The 17611-nt window shown below is 47.4% G+C and overlaps 1 protein-coding gene across 3 annotated transcripts; it reads right to left on the bottom strand.

Annotated features, from left to right (window-relative positions):
• Positions 1-1132: 1132 nt before the first annotated feature.
• Positions 1133-15516, bottom strand: AP5Z1 (adaptor related protein complex 5 subunit zeta 1). 3 transcript variants are annotated; one of them, XM_081965829.1, is made up of 18 exons: positions 15396-15516; positions 13723-13860; positions 13173-13359; positions 12127-12271; positions 11427-11536; positions 10631-10799; positions 9543-9683; positions 9026-9063; positions 8776-8938; positions 6908-7086; positions 5775-5917; positions 4767-4913; positions 4561-4672; positions 3727-3824; positions 3376-3508; positions 2445-2659; positions 1425-1725; positions 1133-1281 (listed from the first exon to the last, which is right to left on the bottom strand). In XM_081965829.1, the coding sequence occupies exons 1-17, from the start codon at positions 15434-15436 to the stop codon at positions 1464-1466; spliced, it is 2421 nt and encodes an 806-aa protein (XP_081821955.1). In that variant the 5' UTR covers positions 15437-15516; the 3' UTR covers positions 1133-1281; positions 1425-1463. The 3 variants fall into 3 exon arrangements, with proteins under 3 accessions (XP_081821955.1, XP_081821954.1, XP_081821956.1); XM_081965828.1 differs by having other exon boundaries at positions 1133-1725; XM_081965830.1 differs by lacking the exons at positions 1133-1281; positions 1425-1725; positions 2445-2659 and adding an exon at positions 2661-2775.
• Between the last annotated feature and the right edge of the window lie 2095 nt (positions 15517-17611).

The raw sequence follows: 17611 nt of genomic DNA, 5'->3' as shown, positions 1-17611 counted from the left end.
TCCTGTTCTTCATTCCATTGTTCTGTTCTGTTTATTTAGGATCTCCAAACTTGGCAACCCGTAGACTTCAACTCCCAGAATTCCTGGCTGGCTGAGGAATTCTGGGAGTTGAAGTCCACAAGTCTCCAAGGTTGGAGACCCTCGCCATAAACCATTTAATGCCTCTGTCCAGGCAAACTCCACCACCAATTCCTGAAAGTTGAGGCGGGAAATGGAGGTTGTCACTCCTTTTTCCAGAGAATGTGAATCTCTGACTTGGAAGAATTAAGGAGGCAGCCCGCCTTCTCGTTTCGTATTTCTTATTCAGCTCTGCATTTTGAGGGTGGGTGGGGAAATGTACATAATTCTAATATTGCAAAGGACTTTTAGGAGGGGAGAATTCAAACCTGCTCCCTTCTGTGCCGAAGAATGAGATGAAGTAAAATAAGAACAAAATAGATTCTTGTGTTTTGAGTCTCTGCTTCAAAACTTGTGTAAGTGTTGTGGCCCGCCAGCGGAGCTGAGGACAGATTCGGACAGTGAGGAGGTTGGGGAGGAAGATGGGCCAGTCCTGGAGTCTGGGGAAGGCTCTGATGAGGGCTCTGTGTCAGAGGCAGAGAGGGGGCCAGGGCCGTATGCCAGTTATCAGCTGCCTTCGGAGTCAGACATCAGTGAGGCAGAAGAACAGCTGGAGCCTGTTCCCAGTGTTTGCATACGCAGAGCTGTCAAACGAAGGGAAGAGCTAAGAAACAGGGGTCGACTTGGGAGTAAGGCCACAGGTGGACGATGAATGGCTCCTCCCAGAGGAAATGAAAGAGGGGCAAAAGGGGAGTGGAGTTTGAAGGAGACAATTAGTTCGCTTCATTGGTTGGTGACTCTCCGAGACTCCTTGCCAAGTTCTGCAGAGATCGGCCTGTCCGCTCTCCAAGCCAGAGAAGGTCTGTGACTGTAAATCCTCACTCGAAAGACTTTGCTGGATGGGAATGAGCAGAATTCACAGTCAATTAATAAAAGGGGTTTTTGTCGGGACCAGGAGTTTGCTTCATGCTCTCGGGAAACCTCGGTCAGAACAATGACGAAGAAGCTGGAGTCACCATTCCATGAAAGACACTGAGGTCTGCTGAACTCAAGTAGAACTAGAGGAGAACACGTAGAGCATGAATGCTTTTAATAAACTGAGATGTGAGACGTTCTCATTGTTTGCCATCAACGGCAAAGACACCCCGGTGTGCTAGGAAACGGTGAAGTAGGACTTCAAGAAGCCCTCAGAAATGGAGAAGGCACCAGGGAAGTTCTAACCCAGGGGTGTCCAAACTTGGCAACTTTAAGACTTGTGGACTTCAACTCCAAGAATTCCCCAGCCAGCAGAGCTGGCTGGGGAATTCTGGGAGTTGAAGTCCACAAGTCTTAAAGTTGCCAAGTTTGGAAACCCCTGTTCTAACCCATCACCAGGAAGCAACCTTAGCTTGGCCCAGAGGGCTTCTTCATCCAGGAACGGAGCCGGTTCCTCCTTCCAAAAGTTGGCTGGTCATCTTCATGGCCAGCAGCAGAGGGAGGTGGGTCTCCTGGTGGCTTAAGTCCTCGGAGGACGGCCTTAGCACGAATTGAGCCACGCTGGGCATTTTCAGTAAGTTCATCAGCTCCGTGGCCCGGGTGAGGATGGCCTCTGCTTCTTCAGCGCAGTAGACGGAGGAAACGGCCGGGCTCCGGATGAATATCTTCATCTTCGAGAGAAACAGGCAAACTCTGCAAAATAAAACAATAAAGGCACTTGCAAGCAGCAACAGGGGTTGACAGGACCAATACAGGTACCGTATTTTTCGGAGTAGAAGACGCACCAAGATTTTGAAGAGGCAAATTTTTTAAAAAGTTTTTGCACTCTGCAGTCCTCCCCAAAATAGCCAATTTTTCGTGAAAACGAGCCCGTTCCCCCCCCCCAAAGGCATGAATAGCCTTTAGGAGGCTTGTAGAGTGCTGGGGGGGGGGTGGGGGTGGGGAGCCAAAAATGAGCAAAAAATGGCCCGCCCATCGTGAAAACAGGCCCATTTTTGTCAAAAAAAAAAAAAAAGGACGCGCATAGCCTTTAGGAGGCTTATAGACTGCTCCTGGGGGCTGGGGGCAATATTGAGCAAAAGGCAGCCAGCCCCCAGGAGCTCTCTGAAAGCCTCCTAAAGGCTATGCACAGCCATTTTGGTGAAGGGGGTGGGGTTTCGGGAGCTAAAAATGCTGTATTCAGTGTATAAGACGCACACAGATTTTCAGCCTCTTTTTCGAGGGAAAAAGGTGTATCTGATACTCCGAAAAATACGGTAAATTGCACCCTGCAGGCCTCCCAAACCCTCTGCACAGCTCGTTTTTTTGCAGAAGGAAAAAAAAGGGAGGGGGGGCATTGCCTAGGATTTGGGAGGCTTGTAGAGTGCTCCTGGGGGGCTAAGAGGGGAGGGGGGGGGAAGGGCAGTTCGAACCTGGGGATGAGATCCTGGCTGCGAGATGCTAGCTTGGCCAAGGCGGTCATGAGGACGGCGATCACACGGGGCGAGTACTTGGCGATGCTGGCCGAAGGTCGCAGCTGGGTGATCTCGAAGAGCATGGCTTCCAGGACGTCGAAGAAAGTGTTGATGTGCTCCACCGTGCAACGTTTGTCGTGCGTCACCGATGCGTATTCTCCAATGGCCCAGACCTAGAAGAAGACATGACCAACAAAGACACGTCTCCTCTCGCCCTTGAAGGGCAACGACGGGGGCCGTCCTTAACTTACAACAGTCCGTTTCATGATCGTCCGACGTTACGGCGGCCCTGGGGAAAAAGCGAGTTATGACCCCTGTTCACACTTGTGGCCTCCCCCTGTTCTCGTGAGCAAAATTCAGACGCTTGGCAAGGGACTCCTATTTATGACAGTCGCAATGTCCTGGGGTCCCCCTTTTGCAAACCTTGAGCCCACGGGAAAGCCGCTTTACGACCGTGTTCCTAACTTAACAACTGCTTAACAACCAGGGGCAAGAAAGGTCGTAAAATGGAGCAAATGTCCCTTAACGTGTCTTGCTTAGCAACATACATGTTGGGGGGGTCTATTGTGGTCGCAAGTCAAGGACTGCCTGTACTCATTGGGTTCGCCAGCTTTGGCTGAATTGCAAGTGTTCCATTGGACCATCGCAGTAGGATATCTGTTGAAAATCATCTTTAGGGCCACCTCTCCCAGCGGCACAACCGACAGAGAGGAACATGTAGTCTAGCCAGGTCCAGAAAAACCCCCCACTGAATTCAAGAATGATTTTAGGTTTCGTGATGGAAAAGGGCCAGGGGATGATTGGTGTGTGTGTGTGTGTGTGTGTGTGTGTGTGTGCTGTGACCCTGGCTTCCCCAAAAAGTCTCTGGGACATGCAGGCATCTCCTTACCACGTGAATGAAGAGGTCCTCCTTGGTCTGAATGTTGGACACTGTCCCCGAAAACTCCAGGAGCGGCTTGGACAGCTCCACCACCAAGGACGGGTGCTGCTTGCACAAGACTTGCAGCTGGGAACTCATCACTCTGCCGGGGGGGGGTGGGGGTGGGAGAAGAGAAGATTCTGAGAAAGTGAGGGCGCTCCCCGAAGAAGAGGCAGGGAGGTGACCCCAGACCAAGGTTCTAGCCGAGGACCAGAATCGACCCCAGTTTCTCAAAGAGGTTCGCAGTAGAAGTCACTCTGGGCTGATCCATCTCGAGCTCCATTTCCACCACCCCTCTGATTTAGGAAACCCTCTCCCCACCTGAACACCTCGGCCTTGAACCCGGGGATCTCGTACAGGTGATCACTCCTTTCTAGGGCTGCCAAGGTCAGCTTCTTGGCAAGAGCTTCATCTGCAAACTGGAGAGGTTTATTTTATTTCACTTCGTTTGTTTTGTCAAACACGTACAAGACAGCAGGTATGAATATAAAGATGGGCGAAGGAAATGAATACCAATAAATGGGGACAGTAGGACAGGGGTGTTAGGCATGCTGGTGCGCTTATGCGTGCCCCCTTTATGGACCTCTTAGGAATGGGGTGAGATCAGGAATGGCGGGAGGCGCCTGCGTGAAGCTGAGCTGGGTCAACAGCTTGCATGCCCACAGAGAGGGTGTTGTGTGCCACCTCGGGCATGCCTGCCATACGTTTGCCATCATGGGACTGATAGCAGTCTTCCAATATCTCAGGGGTTGCCCCAAAGAAGAGGCCGTCAAGCTATTCTCCAAAGCACCCAAAGGCAGGACAAGAAGCAATGGATGAAGATTAATCAAGGAGAGAAGCAAGCTGGAAATAAGGAGAAATTTCCTGACAATTAATCAGCGGAACAACTTGCCTCCAGAAGTTGAGAATGCTCCGATCCCTGGAGGTTTTTAAGAAGAGACTGGACATCCACTTGTCCGAAATGGTAGAGAGGCTCCTGCTTGAGCAGGGGGCTGGACTAGAAGACACACACACATCCCACCCCAAGGTCCCTTCCAACATGGTTATGCTGCATTTTTTTAAAAAAATTGTGAATGCAGTAGCCTTGGCTGTAGAGCTGCCTCAACGCATCCCAGCGATAACTTTTTTTGGACCGTGAGTCGATGGGAGCCTTACCTTGGACACCAACCTGAAGAAGAGCTGCAGCAAAACTGGGACACTCTTGGCACATTGCCCAACCCGAGGGTGACTGGCCAGGGACCCCAAAAGCTGCCGGAGAGGAGTCAGCCTGCGGACCATCAAACGACACAAGCCGCAATTCACCATACAAGGCTGGCCCATCGGGGGGGGGGGGGGGGGGAGAGCTTAATCTGGACAATTACCTGCCAGGGTCACCTGGAGTGAACTCAACCCTCAGGAGATAATGGAAGAGGCCCCTATATTGAGGGTGACGGAGGGCTTCCAGGCAGGTAGCAGGCTTTGAAGCTGGATCTAGGGTGGACCTCTCGGACAGGGGGGTCAAGACAGACCTAGGGAGAAGTCATAGGAAGAATGGTTGCAGGAACTGGGTATGTGTAGTTTAATGAGAAGAAGGACTAGGGGAGACATGATAGCAGTCTTCCAATATCTCAGGGGATGCCCCAAAGAAGAGGGAGTCAAACTATTCCCCAAAGCACCTGAAAGTAGAACAAGAAGCAGTGGGTGGAAACTAAGCAAGGAGAGAAGCAACTTAGAACTGAGGAGAAATTGATCAGTGGAACAGCTTGCCTCCAGAAGTTGTGAATGCTCCATCCTGGAAGTTTTTAAGAAGATGTTGGATAATCCTTTGTCTGAAGTGGTGTAGGGTTTCCTGCCTAAGCAGGGGGTTGGACTAGAAGACCTCCAAGGTCCCTTCCAACTCTGTTATTCTATTCTATCCTATCCTATTCTATCCTATCCTAAACTCCTATTCTACTCTAAACTCTTATTCTATTCCATTCTATTCTATTCTAAACTCCTATTCTACTCTAAACTCTTATTCTATCGTCTGCTGAAATGAAACTAGCTGCTTGTGTTTGCCTGTAACTCTCCTGCCTTGGGTTCACTTGGAAGAAACAGCTGTTGGTGTTGTACATTTATTCCTCTATTCTTATGTATATTAAATAAGTGAATGAATCCAGCTGCATCAGTTATCTGTGTGTGCTTTCTGGATTTGAATGTATGCCACAAACTCTTGACACGCTTCCTTCATCCTTTCTGGGCATCTTGGTTTGCCCCTTCTCCTAAAAAGCTTTGCCCCCCACCCAATACATCAGGACCTAGACCTAAATGATGAGAAACCTCTTTGGACTCTTCCATCACCAGAACTGGAACTTCTCTTTTTACAAGTTGATGGGCAACATTCAAAGTACCTGAGCTGGGTGTCCAGGGCAGCGGTCAAACAGGGAAGGTCAAGCAGCAAGTGGAACATCTCCAAGGCATTCTCTGGACTGAGCAGGGCTGGTAAAAGATCTGTGTAGTCAATGGTCAGGGCTGGGCTATTCCAAGCTAGGAACTGCAAAGGGAAGGCAAAATGGAGAGCCGTGAGTGGGATCCATTTCTTGCAAGATCCCAAGAGATCTAGGTTCTGAGAAAAAAAGCAGAGTGGATCCAGAGAAAGAAATTCCCAAAAGGACATTCTCTGCCCCCCACGTTGTTTATAGCTGGATTGCTTCCCGAGGGCACGACAAGAAGCAACAGATGGAAACTAATCAAGGAGAGAATCAACCTGGAACTGAGGAGAAATTTCCTGACAGTTGGAACAATGAATCGGTGGAACTACTTGCCTCCAGAAGTTATGAATGCTCCAGGTTTTAAAGAAGATGTTGGATAACCATTTGTCTGAAGTGGTGTAGGGTTTCCTGCCTAAGCAGGGAGTTGGACTAGAAGACCTCCAAGGTCCCTTCCAACTCTGTGATTCTATTCCAGCTTCTGCTTCTTGAGTTTGTAAGGGTTTTAAACTCTTAATTTCGTTGTATTTAAGTAAAATGACAATAAAGATTATACTTATATTTAAAAGCTCAGGTAATGTTTGAGTGCGTTTTCCAGGCCAAAATCACAGTAAGCCATGCTGCCAGGTTCTTGCAGAAATGTGGAAGTTATGGGACCTTAGATGGTGGCAAAGGCATCCCCAGGAAGTGTGTGTGTGTGTTTGTGTGTGTGTGTGTGTGTGTGTGTGAAAATTGGCAAATGCCTCCTGCAGCTATTCCTATATCAGGAGGTGGTATTCAGCAGGTTCTGACCAGTTCTGGAGAACTGGTAGCGGAAATTTTGAGTAGTTCGGAGAACCAGCAAATACCACCTCTGGCTGGCCCTGCCCCCATCTATTCTCTGCCTCCCGAGTCCCAGCTGATCAGGAGGAAGTGGGGATTTTGCAGTATCCTTCCCCTGCCACGCCCACCAAGCCACGCCCACAGAACCGGTTAGTGAAAAAAATTTGAATCCCACCGCTGTCCTATAGGGAAGTGAAAAGTTCAGAAGGACGAAAGAGCCCGGGGTCTGCTACCTTGAAGAGATTTGGGGTGCTCTGTCGGAAGATGCCAAGGTTCTCGGTAAAAAATCCAACATTCTGCCGGCAGAACTGGAGAAATTCGTAAGCCAGCATGAGGTTGTGGAAAAGCTGGGCGGGAACTTTGGTGAAGAGATGGCGGTAAACGGCTTCGGAGTCCACAGCCGCCGTCTCACCTGGTTGAAGGAGAAATGGTTTAAACACCTACGCACTTCGAGGCCGAATTGCAAAGAACTGCAAAGAAGAGCAGCTAAGACGATTAAAGGCCTGGAGGCAAAAAAAAAAAAAAACCACACATATGAAGAACAGTTGCAGGGATTTGATTATGCCCTGTATAATGAAAAGAAGGACCAGGGGAGACATGATAGCAGTGCTACAATATTTCAGGGGCTGCCCCGAAGAAGAAGGAGGTCAACCGGTTCTCCAAAGCACCAGAAGGCAGGAAAAAAAGCAAAGGATGGAAATGAATCAAGGAGAGAAGCAACCTAGAATTAAGGAGAAATTTCCTGACATTGAGGACAATTAATCAGTGGAATGATTTGCCTTCAGAAGTTGTGGGGGCTCCAAGTCCTCAAGAAGCATAGGGTGCCCTGCTTGGCCAGGGGTTGGACTAGAAGACTTCCAAGGTCCCTTCCAAGTCTGCCATTCTGTAATCCCAAATCAACTAATCAGTGGAACAACTTGCCTCCAGAAGTTGTGGGGGCTTCAACACTGGAGGCTTTTAGCAATAGCAATAGCACAAACTTATATACTGCTTCACGGTGCTTCCCAGCCCTTTCTAAGCGGTTTATAGAGTCAGCTTATTGCCCTCAACAATCTGGGTCCTCATTTGACCCACCTCGGAAGGACAGAAGGCTGAGTCCACCTGGAGCCTGGTGGGATTTCAATTCAATTTCAATTCAATTTCAATTTATTTGTGCTTCTAGACCGCCCCCTCTCCCAGAAGGGACTCGGGGCGGTGTACAGTCCATAGAGAATATCACAAAAATACAAAAAAAAAATTAAATATGTACAGTTTGGAGGAGGTTAAAATGCAATTAAAAGAACTGTACAAAGCTGAATAAATATAATTTTTTAAAATCCCTAAAACAGACACAACAGATTAAAAAACCCTAAAATAACCAGATAATAATACATTTGCCAGGAGGGACAGTTGTAATTATGCCAGGCCTGCTAGTCGGAACAGGTGAGTCTTCAATTTTTGCCGGAAGGAGCGGAGGTCAGAGGTGGTTCTGATGTCGGGGGGGAGGTCATTCCAGAGGGTTGGGCCCATCACAGAGAAGGCCCTACTCCTTGGTGTCGCCCGTTGGCATTGCCTAGTGGACGGCACCAGGAGAAGTCCCTCCCTGTGTGAGCGAATTGGCCGCAGGGATGTATGTGGGAGGATGCGATCCCGCAAGTAACTAGGTCCCGTGCCATTTCAACTGCCAAATTGCAGGCAGCCGGTAGGCAGCAGAAAAAGCCTGCAGTACTGCACTCTCACCACTGCGCGAACAAGGCTCTTTAAGAAGAAGCTGACAGCCATTTGTCTGAAATATTATAGGGGCTTCTTGTTTTGAGCAGGGGGTTGGACTAGAAGACCTCCAAGGCCCCTCCCAACTCGGTCCTGATTGAAATTGAACCCACAGGCACCTGCCAAAGCTGACCGCCAGGCGTGGGAGACCTGAAAGTCACCCCCTCCTTCTTCGCAGCACACGCTCCGCCCCTCCCCTGGCAAAGTGTTACATCGCAAGTGGAATTTTTAAACCCCCCGTTCCAAGAACTGAACCATTACCAAAAAAAAAAAAAGAGGTCAAATATTTTTGCAAGAAAATATTTTAAGAAGAAGTTTCCCTAACCGCAAACATCCCACCTTCCTGACTCACTGTGATTTAGGAAAAACTGGGCGATGGGAATCAGCACCCGGGCGCCAGAAGGATCCCCGCTAATGCGTCCGTGGAGGTTTTTCAGGCAGGAGAGGGAGCGGTAAACGTAAGAAGAGTCGTACCTGCAGATGATGTCCATAATGGTGACCGCTTCGATGAGACACTGGAGGGGAAAAGAGAACGAAAGTCCCTGTCTTGTCCAGTTCTTGGTTTCTGCTAAACCAGAGTTCCGTTCCTTTGCGATACTTACGGCTTTCTGTAGCTCCCCATCTGTTTTCTTCAGAGCCCCTGGGGGACAAAAAGTGAACTGTGTTCAGACTCCTGGCTGGAAGGGGTGGGGGATTGTGGCCTGTTGGCCGCTAGGCCCTCCATGTGGGGAGGAGGTGTGGGAGTTAGGGTCAGCATCAAGGCAACCTGAGAGCTCCTAGGGGGAAGGAGGAATGGAGCTGGAAGGGAGAGAGGTGGAGCCTGGGCTGTCTGTCAGCCCTCAGATGGAGAGTCAACAGCCCCCAGGTCTGGGGTGGCTGATGAGGAAGAGGAGGAACAGCTGGGTCCAGTGCCTGATGTGCAGATGCACAGAAGGCAGAGGAGAGGAGAGTAGTGGAAATCTATGGGCCGGTCCTTGGGACGGAAGAGCCACTGCTGCTAGCAAAGCCCCTCCCTAGCTCTGGCGATAAAAGGCAGGGGGCGGAGAGGAGTAGATGTGGCAGAAAATCAGCTGGCTGGTGGGAGGTACACACGCATGCAAGGTGGAGGGCTACACTCACGGCGATTGCTCTGCTCCAGAAGCCGCTGGCAGTACTCAAAGGCCTTTTCTCTCAAGCGTTCCCTTGGAGAAAGGAGGCGACTTGAGGTGGATGTGACGGAGACCATCGACACGAGAGAGCCATCCACCTCCGACTTGTCGTCTGTAAGGAAAGAGACAAGTGTCAACCCTGAAGCTGACCTGACCGAAGCCATCTTGGGAGCTTCAGTGTTGCTACACTGGAGATGAGGGATATGGAGAGGGGAGGGGGAGGATTTGTGATAGTTGGGACTTTGTAGCCAAAACAAAATACTTTCTCTTGGGAACCAAGGACATAAGAGGCGAGGTGGCGCAGTGGTTAGAGTGCAGTACTGCAGGCTACTTCAGCTGACTGCTAGCTGCAGTTTGGCAGTTCGAATCTCACCAGCTCAAGGTCAACTCAGCCTTCCTTCCTTCCAAGGTGGGTAAAATGAGGACCCAGATTGCTGGGGGCAAGAGGCTGACTCTGTAAACCACTCAGAGAGGGCTGCAAAAGCACCGTGAAGTGGTATATAAGTCTAAGTGCTATTGTTATTGCTCTTCTTTTCCTTTCCTTTCCCATCCATCCATCCATGGTGCACAGTGATTAGAATGCAATATTGCAGGCTAATTCTGCTGCCTGCCAACAGTTCGATCCTGACCATCTCAAGGTTGACTCAGCCTCCCATCCTTCCGAGGTGGGTAAAATGAGGAGCCAGATTGTTGGGGGCAAAAGGCTGACTCTGTAAACCGCTTAGAGAGGGCTGTGAAAGCACTATGAAAGTTGTGACATGCCTTGGGAATTGTAAATACATTTTGGTTACTTTAATATCATTTAGCTGTGTTTGGTAAGTAACTACGCAAATATCATCAGTTTTTAACATTTTGTTTGTTTCATGTCCAGTCTCTTCTTTAAAACCTCCAGCGTTTTTAAGATAAGCAGGAGGGATTTTGTCTTTCAATTCCCAGAAATTTTGCCAGCCAGCCTTTCAATAGGAAGGCCCATCACTTCCTGGAACCCAAGAGCCCCAAAATGCTTCCATGGATTTGAAAATTCCAATTTCTCTTCCACATAAAGACAAAAACCCTCACCTGAATTTGGATTGCTTGCGGTGTCACTCCTGTAACACAAGAGCCACTTCCTCAGCATGGAAAAAGCCTGCATGTTGAGCCATTGGTCCTCCGTGTAATTTTGGCCCACCGACAGCACGGTGAAAAAGTCAGTGGCCACCGTGCCATCCACCTCGGTGATGGGGCCAGGCTGGGAGAAAAAACAAAAGGCAGAATAAGTGGTAAGAATTTGCCGGGGGTGGGGGGGAGCAACAGAAAAGGCAGGGACAGTAACTCCAGGGGTGGGTTCCTGCCAGTTCTAACCTCTTCTATAGAAGAGGTTCCACAAATCTATAGTGCCGTTTAGAACCGGTTCCAGCTCCCTCCCCCCACCCGTCCGCACATCATCAAGATGAAGAGCGAGAGGAGGAATTCTGGGAGTTGAAGTCCACAAGTCTTAAAGCTGTCAAGTTTGAACACCCCTGGGGTTTTCTTTTTTTAAAGGCTTAGGGGTGCAAGGGTCTTGTAACTTGACAGCTTTAAGACTTGCACACTTCAATGCCAGAGTTCCTGAGCCAACATGACTGGAGGAGGAATTCTGGGAGTTGAAGTCCACAGGTCTTAAAACTTGTGATACTTGCAAACCCCTGCTCTAAGTCATGGAAAAATGGCTGCACGGGTCAGATTATAGCAGGGGTCTCGTAACCTGAATGGTAGCAAAGGCACTCGTCCACCCTAACTTGGCAACTTTAACTTCCAACATTCCTAAGGCAGCCACGCTGGATCCTGGAATCCTGGGAGTTGAAGTCCACAGGCCATAAAGCGTAGAGCTGAATACCTGTTTGCCTCTTGGATTGAAAAAGCCACCTGTTGCCGGGCTGGCTCCTTGCTGAAGGCTGGCGTACCTCAGCCAATCCACCATCCTTTTGCTGATCAGGTTGATCTGGTCTAGAGATCCAAAAGAAAGACTCAAGTAAAAAGACTGCAGGCATTAGTGTATTTGCAACACTAATGGGTTGTTTTTTGAATCAGATACCGTATTTTTCGGAACCGGTGTATAAGACGCACCAAGATTTCGAAGAGGTAAGTAAAAAAAGTTTTTGTCCTCTCCGGCCCCCAGGAGCACTCTGCAGGCTTCAGCAGGGCTGGGGGAAGGCAAAAATGCCCCCGTTTTTGCAGGAAATGGCCCGTTTTTTGCAAAAACGGAGGCGTTTTTGCCTTCCCCCAGCCCTGCTGAAGCCTGCAGAGTGCTCCTGGGGGGCTGGGGGAAGGAAATAACGTCTTCATTTTTGCAAAAAACAGCCTGTTTTCCGCAAAAATGAGAAGCAGGGGTGGAGCTTTGGGAGGCCAAAAATGGCTGCATTCGGTGTATAAGATGCACCATTTCAACGCTCTTTTTTGGGGGGGGATGTGCGTCTTATACTCCGAAAAATACAGTAATTCTTAGTCCAAGCATCCCAGCCAAGCAGCCATTCAACAAAAAACTGACTGAAGGGGATTGAGAAGTTGCCTGACAATTGCAGAATTCAAATATTTACCTTCGTTCAGGCTTAGCGGTGCAGAACCGATGACGTTCGACAGGATGGGGAGGAGAGGACGTGCGCTCTGATCTTCCGGCAGTCTGCCTTCCAGAATTTTCACCACGAGCTGCCCCATTTCTTCAACTGTTGTCCTTTGATCGCCCTTCGGATAAAGCAACGATGCGAGATTCGATAGAAGAATTGAATGGGGTCAATCCAGAAAGCTACCTGAATTCTGGAGAGGTATCTTAGGGGTTTGCGTGCCAATGACGAACCCCAATGCAGAAAAAGAGACTCTTTTAGGTTGCTTTTTTTGTGTGTGTGTGGATTTCTAAGAATTTGAAAAATATCCATTTTCACCACACGGGGGAGCTTAAAGAAAGCATTAAAAACATTCATTCTGCATCTGCGTTTATCCTGTCTAACATTGGGGGGGCAGAGGTCAAATGCAAAACAATTGCCAAAACAGCTTTTTAAAAAAAAAAAAAAAAAAGGACACAGCCATTTTACTATGCAATATTATTGTTAGCTATTGCTCTATTACATATGATAGGAGCGAAAGCTATGAAGAGTTAGTGGACAACTGGAGTAGTTGATTGATTATGTACGATCAAGTTGTTTTTTTGAATCCTAGCGACCACTCAGATAGAATCAATTGAAAAACAAAGTAAATTAGAAAATAATAACAACAACAACAGACAGATCATCCTTTGGAACACAGCATGCCAGGTATCACAGTTGTTGAAAACTGAAACGTACAAATTTAATGATACTGCGGTACCAGGAGATGCCAGAGTCGAAGAAAAAGAACTGGAAAAAAATAATGAAATATCGCGACCTGGCGATCCCAGCTTTGCAGCAATAACACCAGCAAAACTGCAAAAAACTGCGCTACTTGGAACATTTGAAAAAGGTCCTTGGTTGATACCTAGGATGCTGGCAGCAACCTGTATCAACCATTAGCACCAGTCAGTGGTATTTGTGATGCATTTTTGAATGTTCAGTTGGCTGAGTTCCATGTTTAATGAATAAAGTATATATTAATAATAATACACCTTGCTTACTTGGGATTGTACGATGGAGAAAGCTAAACTCAATAGCCTGGTGTCCCGGAACTTATCCCAAGGCAGAGATAAATGATTGCAAAATGACACTTCTCTCAATATGGCACAGCAAAGTATCTGGATTTGCTTAGGAGATTTCGGGAGGTATGGGGTGGTTTGCAGAAGCTGAACAAGTTTGTCCTCCAATCTACAAGAAAAGTCATGGAATGGAACAAAAAGTAGTAGTTTAAAATAAGAGAAATGCCTGAACAATGTGCCACCTTCCAGAATAAAAGGCATATCTGAATGTAACTACAATGGCAGTCCTTTCTTTGTATTTTCTGGATTTCCCCCCATCCCCCCCTTTGTTTTCAGCCACAAATTCCTGATTTCAGATTCCTGCCTTAATTCATTAAAAAAAATGTTGGATAGATATTGGGGGAAAAAGGCTACTTTCTTCCCCCACCCCACCCAAAAAAGAAAAAAAAAAGACTCAATCAGCAAATCTGAACAGGAAAATAAATCCCACCAAGTCCAGTACATGTTACATGCAGTGCTGCTTCTCACTCACTTCTGACTGTATTTGGTGTTTGAGACAATAAGAAAGAGTCTTCGCAAGCAATCCACCGTTTCATGTCCAAAGTCTTGATTTTGAAGGAAGCCTGAGAGCCGAGAAGCGAATTTTTTAAATTCATCCTCCTGGATCTCTCTGACAGGAAAGAGGAATTGACAAGTTAAGAAATGCCGTAATTGATGAAGTCAATGTTGTTCAACCAAGCAATTATTGGTAGTCCTCAGCTTGCAAGCATGATGATGTACCTTTCTCCTAGGAAGGGGAAAGCCTAATTATTTCTGAAAATCTTGCCAAGAAAACTGCAGGGACTTGTCCAGGCAATCAATGCTGACTCAAAAGTGTCCGTGTGCACACATTCCCCTGGCCTGGCACAAATATTATAACTATAGAAACCAGGAAGTGATCCCAGCAACCGGGCACCAGCACAGGAAGCCGAACAGACAAACACAATGAGAGATGGACACTATAAAGGGAATTATTTCAAAAGGGCTGCTCTCCCTCATTGGAGGATGCAATGGATAACTTCCATGGATGCCCCCAATGACTGCCAGCATTGAAAGGCCATCCTGCAACCTTTTAGTTACTTTATTAATAAATAATTTGCTTATAATTTTTTTTAGTTTTAATCAGTTTCTTTATTTATGAGATTTGTTTTCTGCCCATCTTGTTGCAATGAGGCTAAGGCCCATCTCCCTCCAGAATAGTGGTCTCCACAGGGACGTTTCCCCAGCTTGAAATTCTGGGTTTGCACAGCACTTTTTTTCATATTAAACCACCCCATTTGCCCCACAAAATAGGCATTTTCCTGCTGGCAGAAGCTGGCTGGCCATGTGAGGGCTGCGTCCCCACTGACTGTGCTGGGAAGGCAGCCACCCCTGTCCTAACTTAGAGGCTGACCATGGCTGGCTGTTGCCTGGCTTAGTTACCTGGGCAAACTCTCTCTCTCCCTTCTAACATTGATGTTACGTAGTTGCAAGAAAATAGGCAAACTCAGAGAGCACCAAGGATCCCATAATCCTCCTAACTCTCCCTCTACTCCCTTCTAGCACTAATGATGTCCCCTAGCTGGGTCATGAAACGTCTGCAAGAAAACCACAAAGCTCAGAGAGACACCAAGGAGCCCACAGTCCTCCTCCTTCTCTCCTCCTCCTCTCCAAAGACCCTTCTAGAACTGATGATGTTACATAGCTGGGTCATGAAACGTCTGCAGGAAAACCACCCAGCTCAGAGAGCACCAAGGAGCCCACAGTCCTCCTCCTCCTCCTCCTCTCCAAAGACCCTTCTAGAACTGATGATGTTACATAGCTGGGTCATGAAACGTCTGCAAGAAAACCACAAAGCTCAGAGAGACACCAAGGAGCCCACAGTCCTCCTCCTCCTCTCCAAAGACCCTTCTAGAACTGATGATGTTACATAGCTGGGTCATGAAACGTCTGCAAGAAAACCACCCAGCTCAGGGGGGAAAGGCTGAGCAAAGAGGCTGAGCCTTTGGGGCAGAAGTGTTGGGCAGAAGCTGATGGGGACCCCCTGTGCTCCAGGAGAATCAATGCTCAGCCAGCCAGGGCGACCTGCACAAGCCAGGATGAACCTAGGATTGGCCAGGTGCCAGCAAGCAAGACGGCGAAGCTGCTTTAGGCAAACCTCCCTCCTCCCTCCCTTCCTCCTTCTACCTGGCCTGCCGCAGCAAGCTTTCCGTGCCCGCCGAGGACATCCCGCCCTTCTCTCCCGCCCCCGGAGCCGGGTTTACTCGGGAGGAGGAAGAAAGACCCGGCCAAACACTCCCCCCCCCCCAAAAAAACACCCAATTGTTTCAAGCCCGGACAAGGGCAGCTCTGCGCATGCGCGCGGGTCCTGCCCTAAAACCCGCCCGTGTTGAGCGCGCGGTTACCGCTCGCGACGTTCCGGGTGAAGTTTTGGGCGCTGCTTTTGCCAAAGGAAAAAAAGGAGAAATGGGAGGAGAGAGAAAGGGGGGGGGGGGAAGGCGGCGGCGGGGAGGGGGGGAGAGTGTATAAGGGCCTGGGAGAAGCTGATCTAAATGCATCTTAAGAGAAAAGTGGATGGAGCAGGCAAGAAACAAGAAGAGGCAGAGCTAAATGAAGGGTTCACAAATTCCTTGTGTGTCCAATCACACTTGGCTAATAAAGAATTCTATTCTATTCTACTCTATATTACATTCTATATTCTATTCCATCCCATCCTATCCCATTCCATTCCTATTCCTCTATTTTATTCTATTCTATTCCATTATATTCTATATTCCATTCCATTCCTTTCCTATTCCTCTGTTCTGTTCCGTTCCATTCCATTCCTATTCCTCTATTTTATTCTATTCTATTCCATTATATTCTATATTCCATTCCATTCCTATTCCTCTGTTCTGTTCCGTTCCATTCCTATTCCTCTATTTTATTCTATTCTATTCTATTCTATTCTATTCTATGTTCCATTCCTTTCCTAACCTATCACATTCCTATTCCTCTGTTTATTCCATTCCATTCCTCTTCCTCTATTCTATATTCCATTCCATTCCTATCCTATCCCATCCCATCCCTATTCCTCTGTTCTATTCCATTCCTATTCCTCCTATTCTATTCCCATTCCTCTGTTCTATTCTATTCTGTTCTATTCTATTCCATTCCATTCTATGAATGCTTCCCATCCTGGCAGCTTTGAGAAGTGGACCAGTCGGGTGGGTGTTTTGGGAATTCTAGTCCTGATCCATTTAAGGACCACCAGATGGAGAGAGAGGCTGAGACATCCTTTGTCTATACCAGGGTTCCTCAGCCTCAGCCGTTTTAAGATGGGTGGATTCAACTCGATCAGTCACATTTCTAATACAGTCAGGCCACCAGGAGGAGAAGGGATAGTTCATTTTTTAAAAAAAACCATAGAAAATCTAAATAAAAACACCTTGCGATTATAAACACCATTGTGGTTTCACCTAGTGGCAGTTTCACTTAAAGACCAACTTGCCCATCTCAATTTTCGTTGCTGGATGAGGATCAAATGGGAAAGGACAAAGCTTTCCTCCACTGAATGGATAAATAGTTCCTTGCAATTTTCAGATCAAAATTAATCACCGTATAAAGGAGAACATACTATATTTACAGGATTCACTCACTGCTACATGACCTCCCATTATTTTATGCTATTTTATCCATCTGAATGAGCCCAGCTACATGTTTGAAATCTAAAGTTTTAACAATAACGTACAATCATTAACTGGTATAGGATTTCCTGCTTGAGACTAGAAGACCTCCGAGCTCCCTTCCAAGTGTGTTATTCTGTTATTCTACTCTGCACCTAGCTAAATAATGAGTATTAAAATTTAACTTCCAACTATTTTGCTCTCTGTAGGTGATGCTTGTTGCCTCTTCTGTAGGTGCTGTTTACAGTAAATTGCTTTTTAAAAGCTTGTCAATGGCTTTAGCCTAGCCTTGTTCAGATAATGTGATTTTTCTTTCTCATACAGCCAGTCGTTTTAATTAACCTTCTGAATGCAGCAAGCCTCAAACAGGACCGCTTCTTCTGGGGCGACGCACAGTTCATTCGGCTGATGGGTGGCTCGTAATCCAAATGACATCCCAGCTCAAAAACATTTTATTGCCTCTCTACGCTACATTTAAAATTAGTGTAACCCGTGTTCCTGAAAACAATAGAAAAGCTCATTGCTTTTGGACACAAACTGTCTCTTTAGTTTTTCACCAATTTGGTTTTAATCTTTTGTATTTCTTCCTTTTATTATTATTTTTAAACAATTCTGCTCTCAATTTGAACTTCAAGTAGAAAAGTCAACCAAGTCACAACCTTAGTTCCTGAGCTATCTTGAGGTGGGGTTAGTGTTACTGCAGTCATATTACATCTAACATCTAACCTTAGATATAAA

The sequence above is a fragment of the Natrix helvetica genome, assembly GCF_964273705.1.
Source record: "Natrix helvetica genome assembly, chromosome: 13".
Classification (NCBI taxonomy): Eukaryota; Metazoa; Chordata; class Lepidosauria; order Squamata; family Natricidae; genus Natrix; species Natrix helvetica.
Note: the sequence above shows the minus strand (reverse complement) of the source record. Positions and strands in the feature narration are given on the sequence as shown.

Coding starts and splice junctions, on each gene's coding strand:
- AP5Z1 (XM_081965828.1), bottom strand. CDS start 15,436: ATGTCCTCGGCGGGCACGGAAAGCTTGCTGCGGCAGGCCAG. Junction 12,272..13,172: donor TCTCCATCGTACAATCCCAA/GTAAGCAAGGTG, acceptor CTTTATCCGAAG/GGCGATCAAAGGACAACAGT. Junction 9,684..10,630: donor CGCAAGCAATCCAAATTCAG/GTGAGGGTTTTT, acceptor CTTTCCTTACAG/ACGACAAGTCGGAGGTGGAT.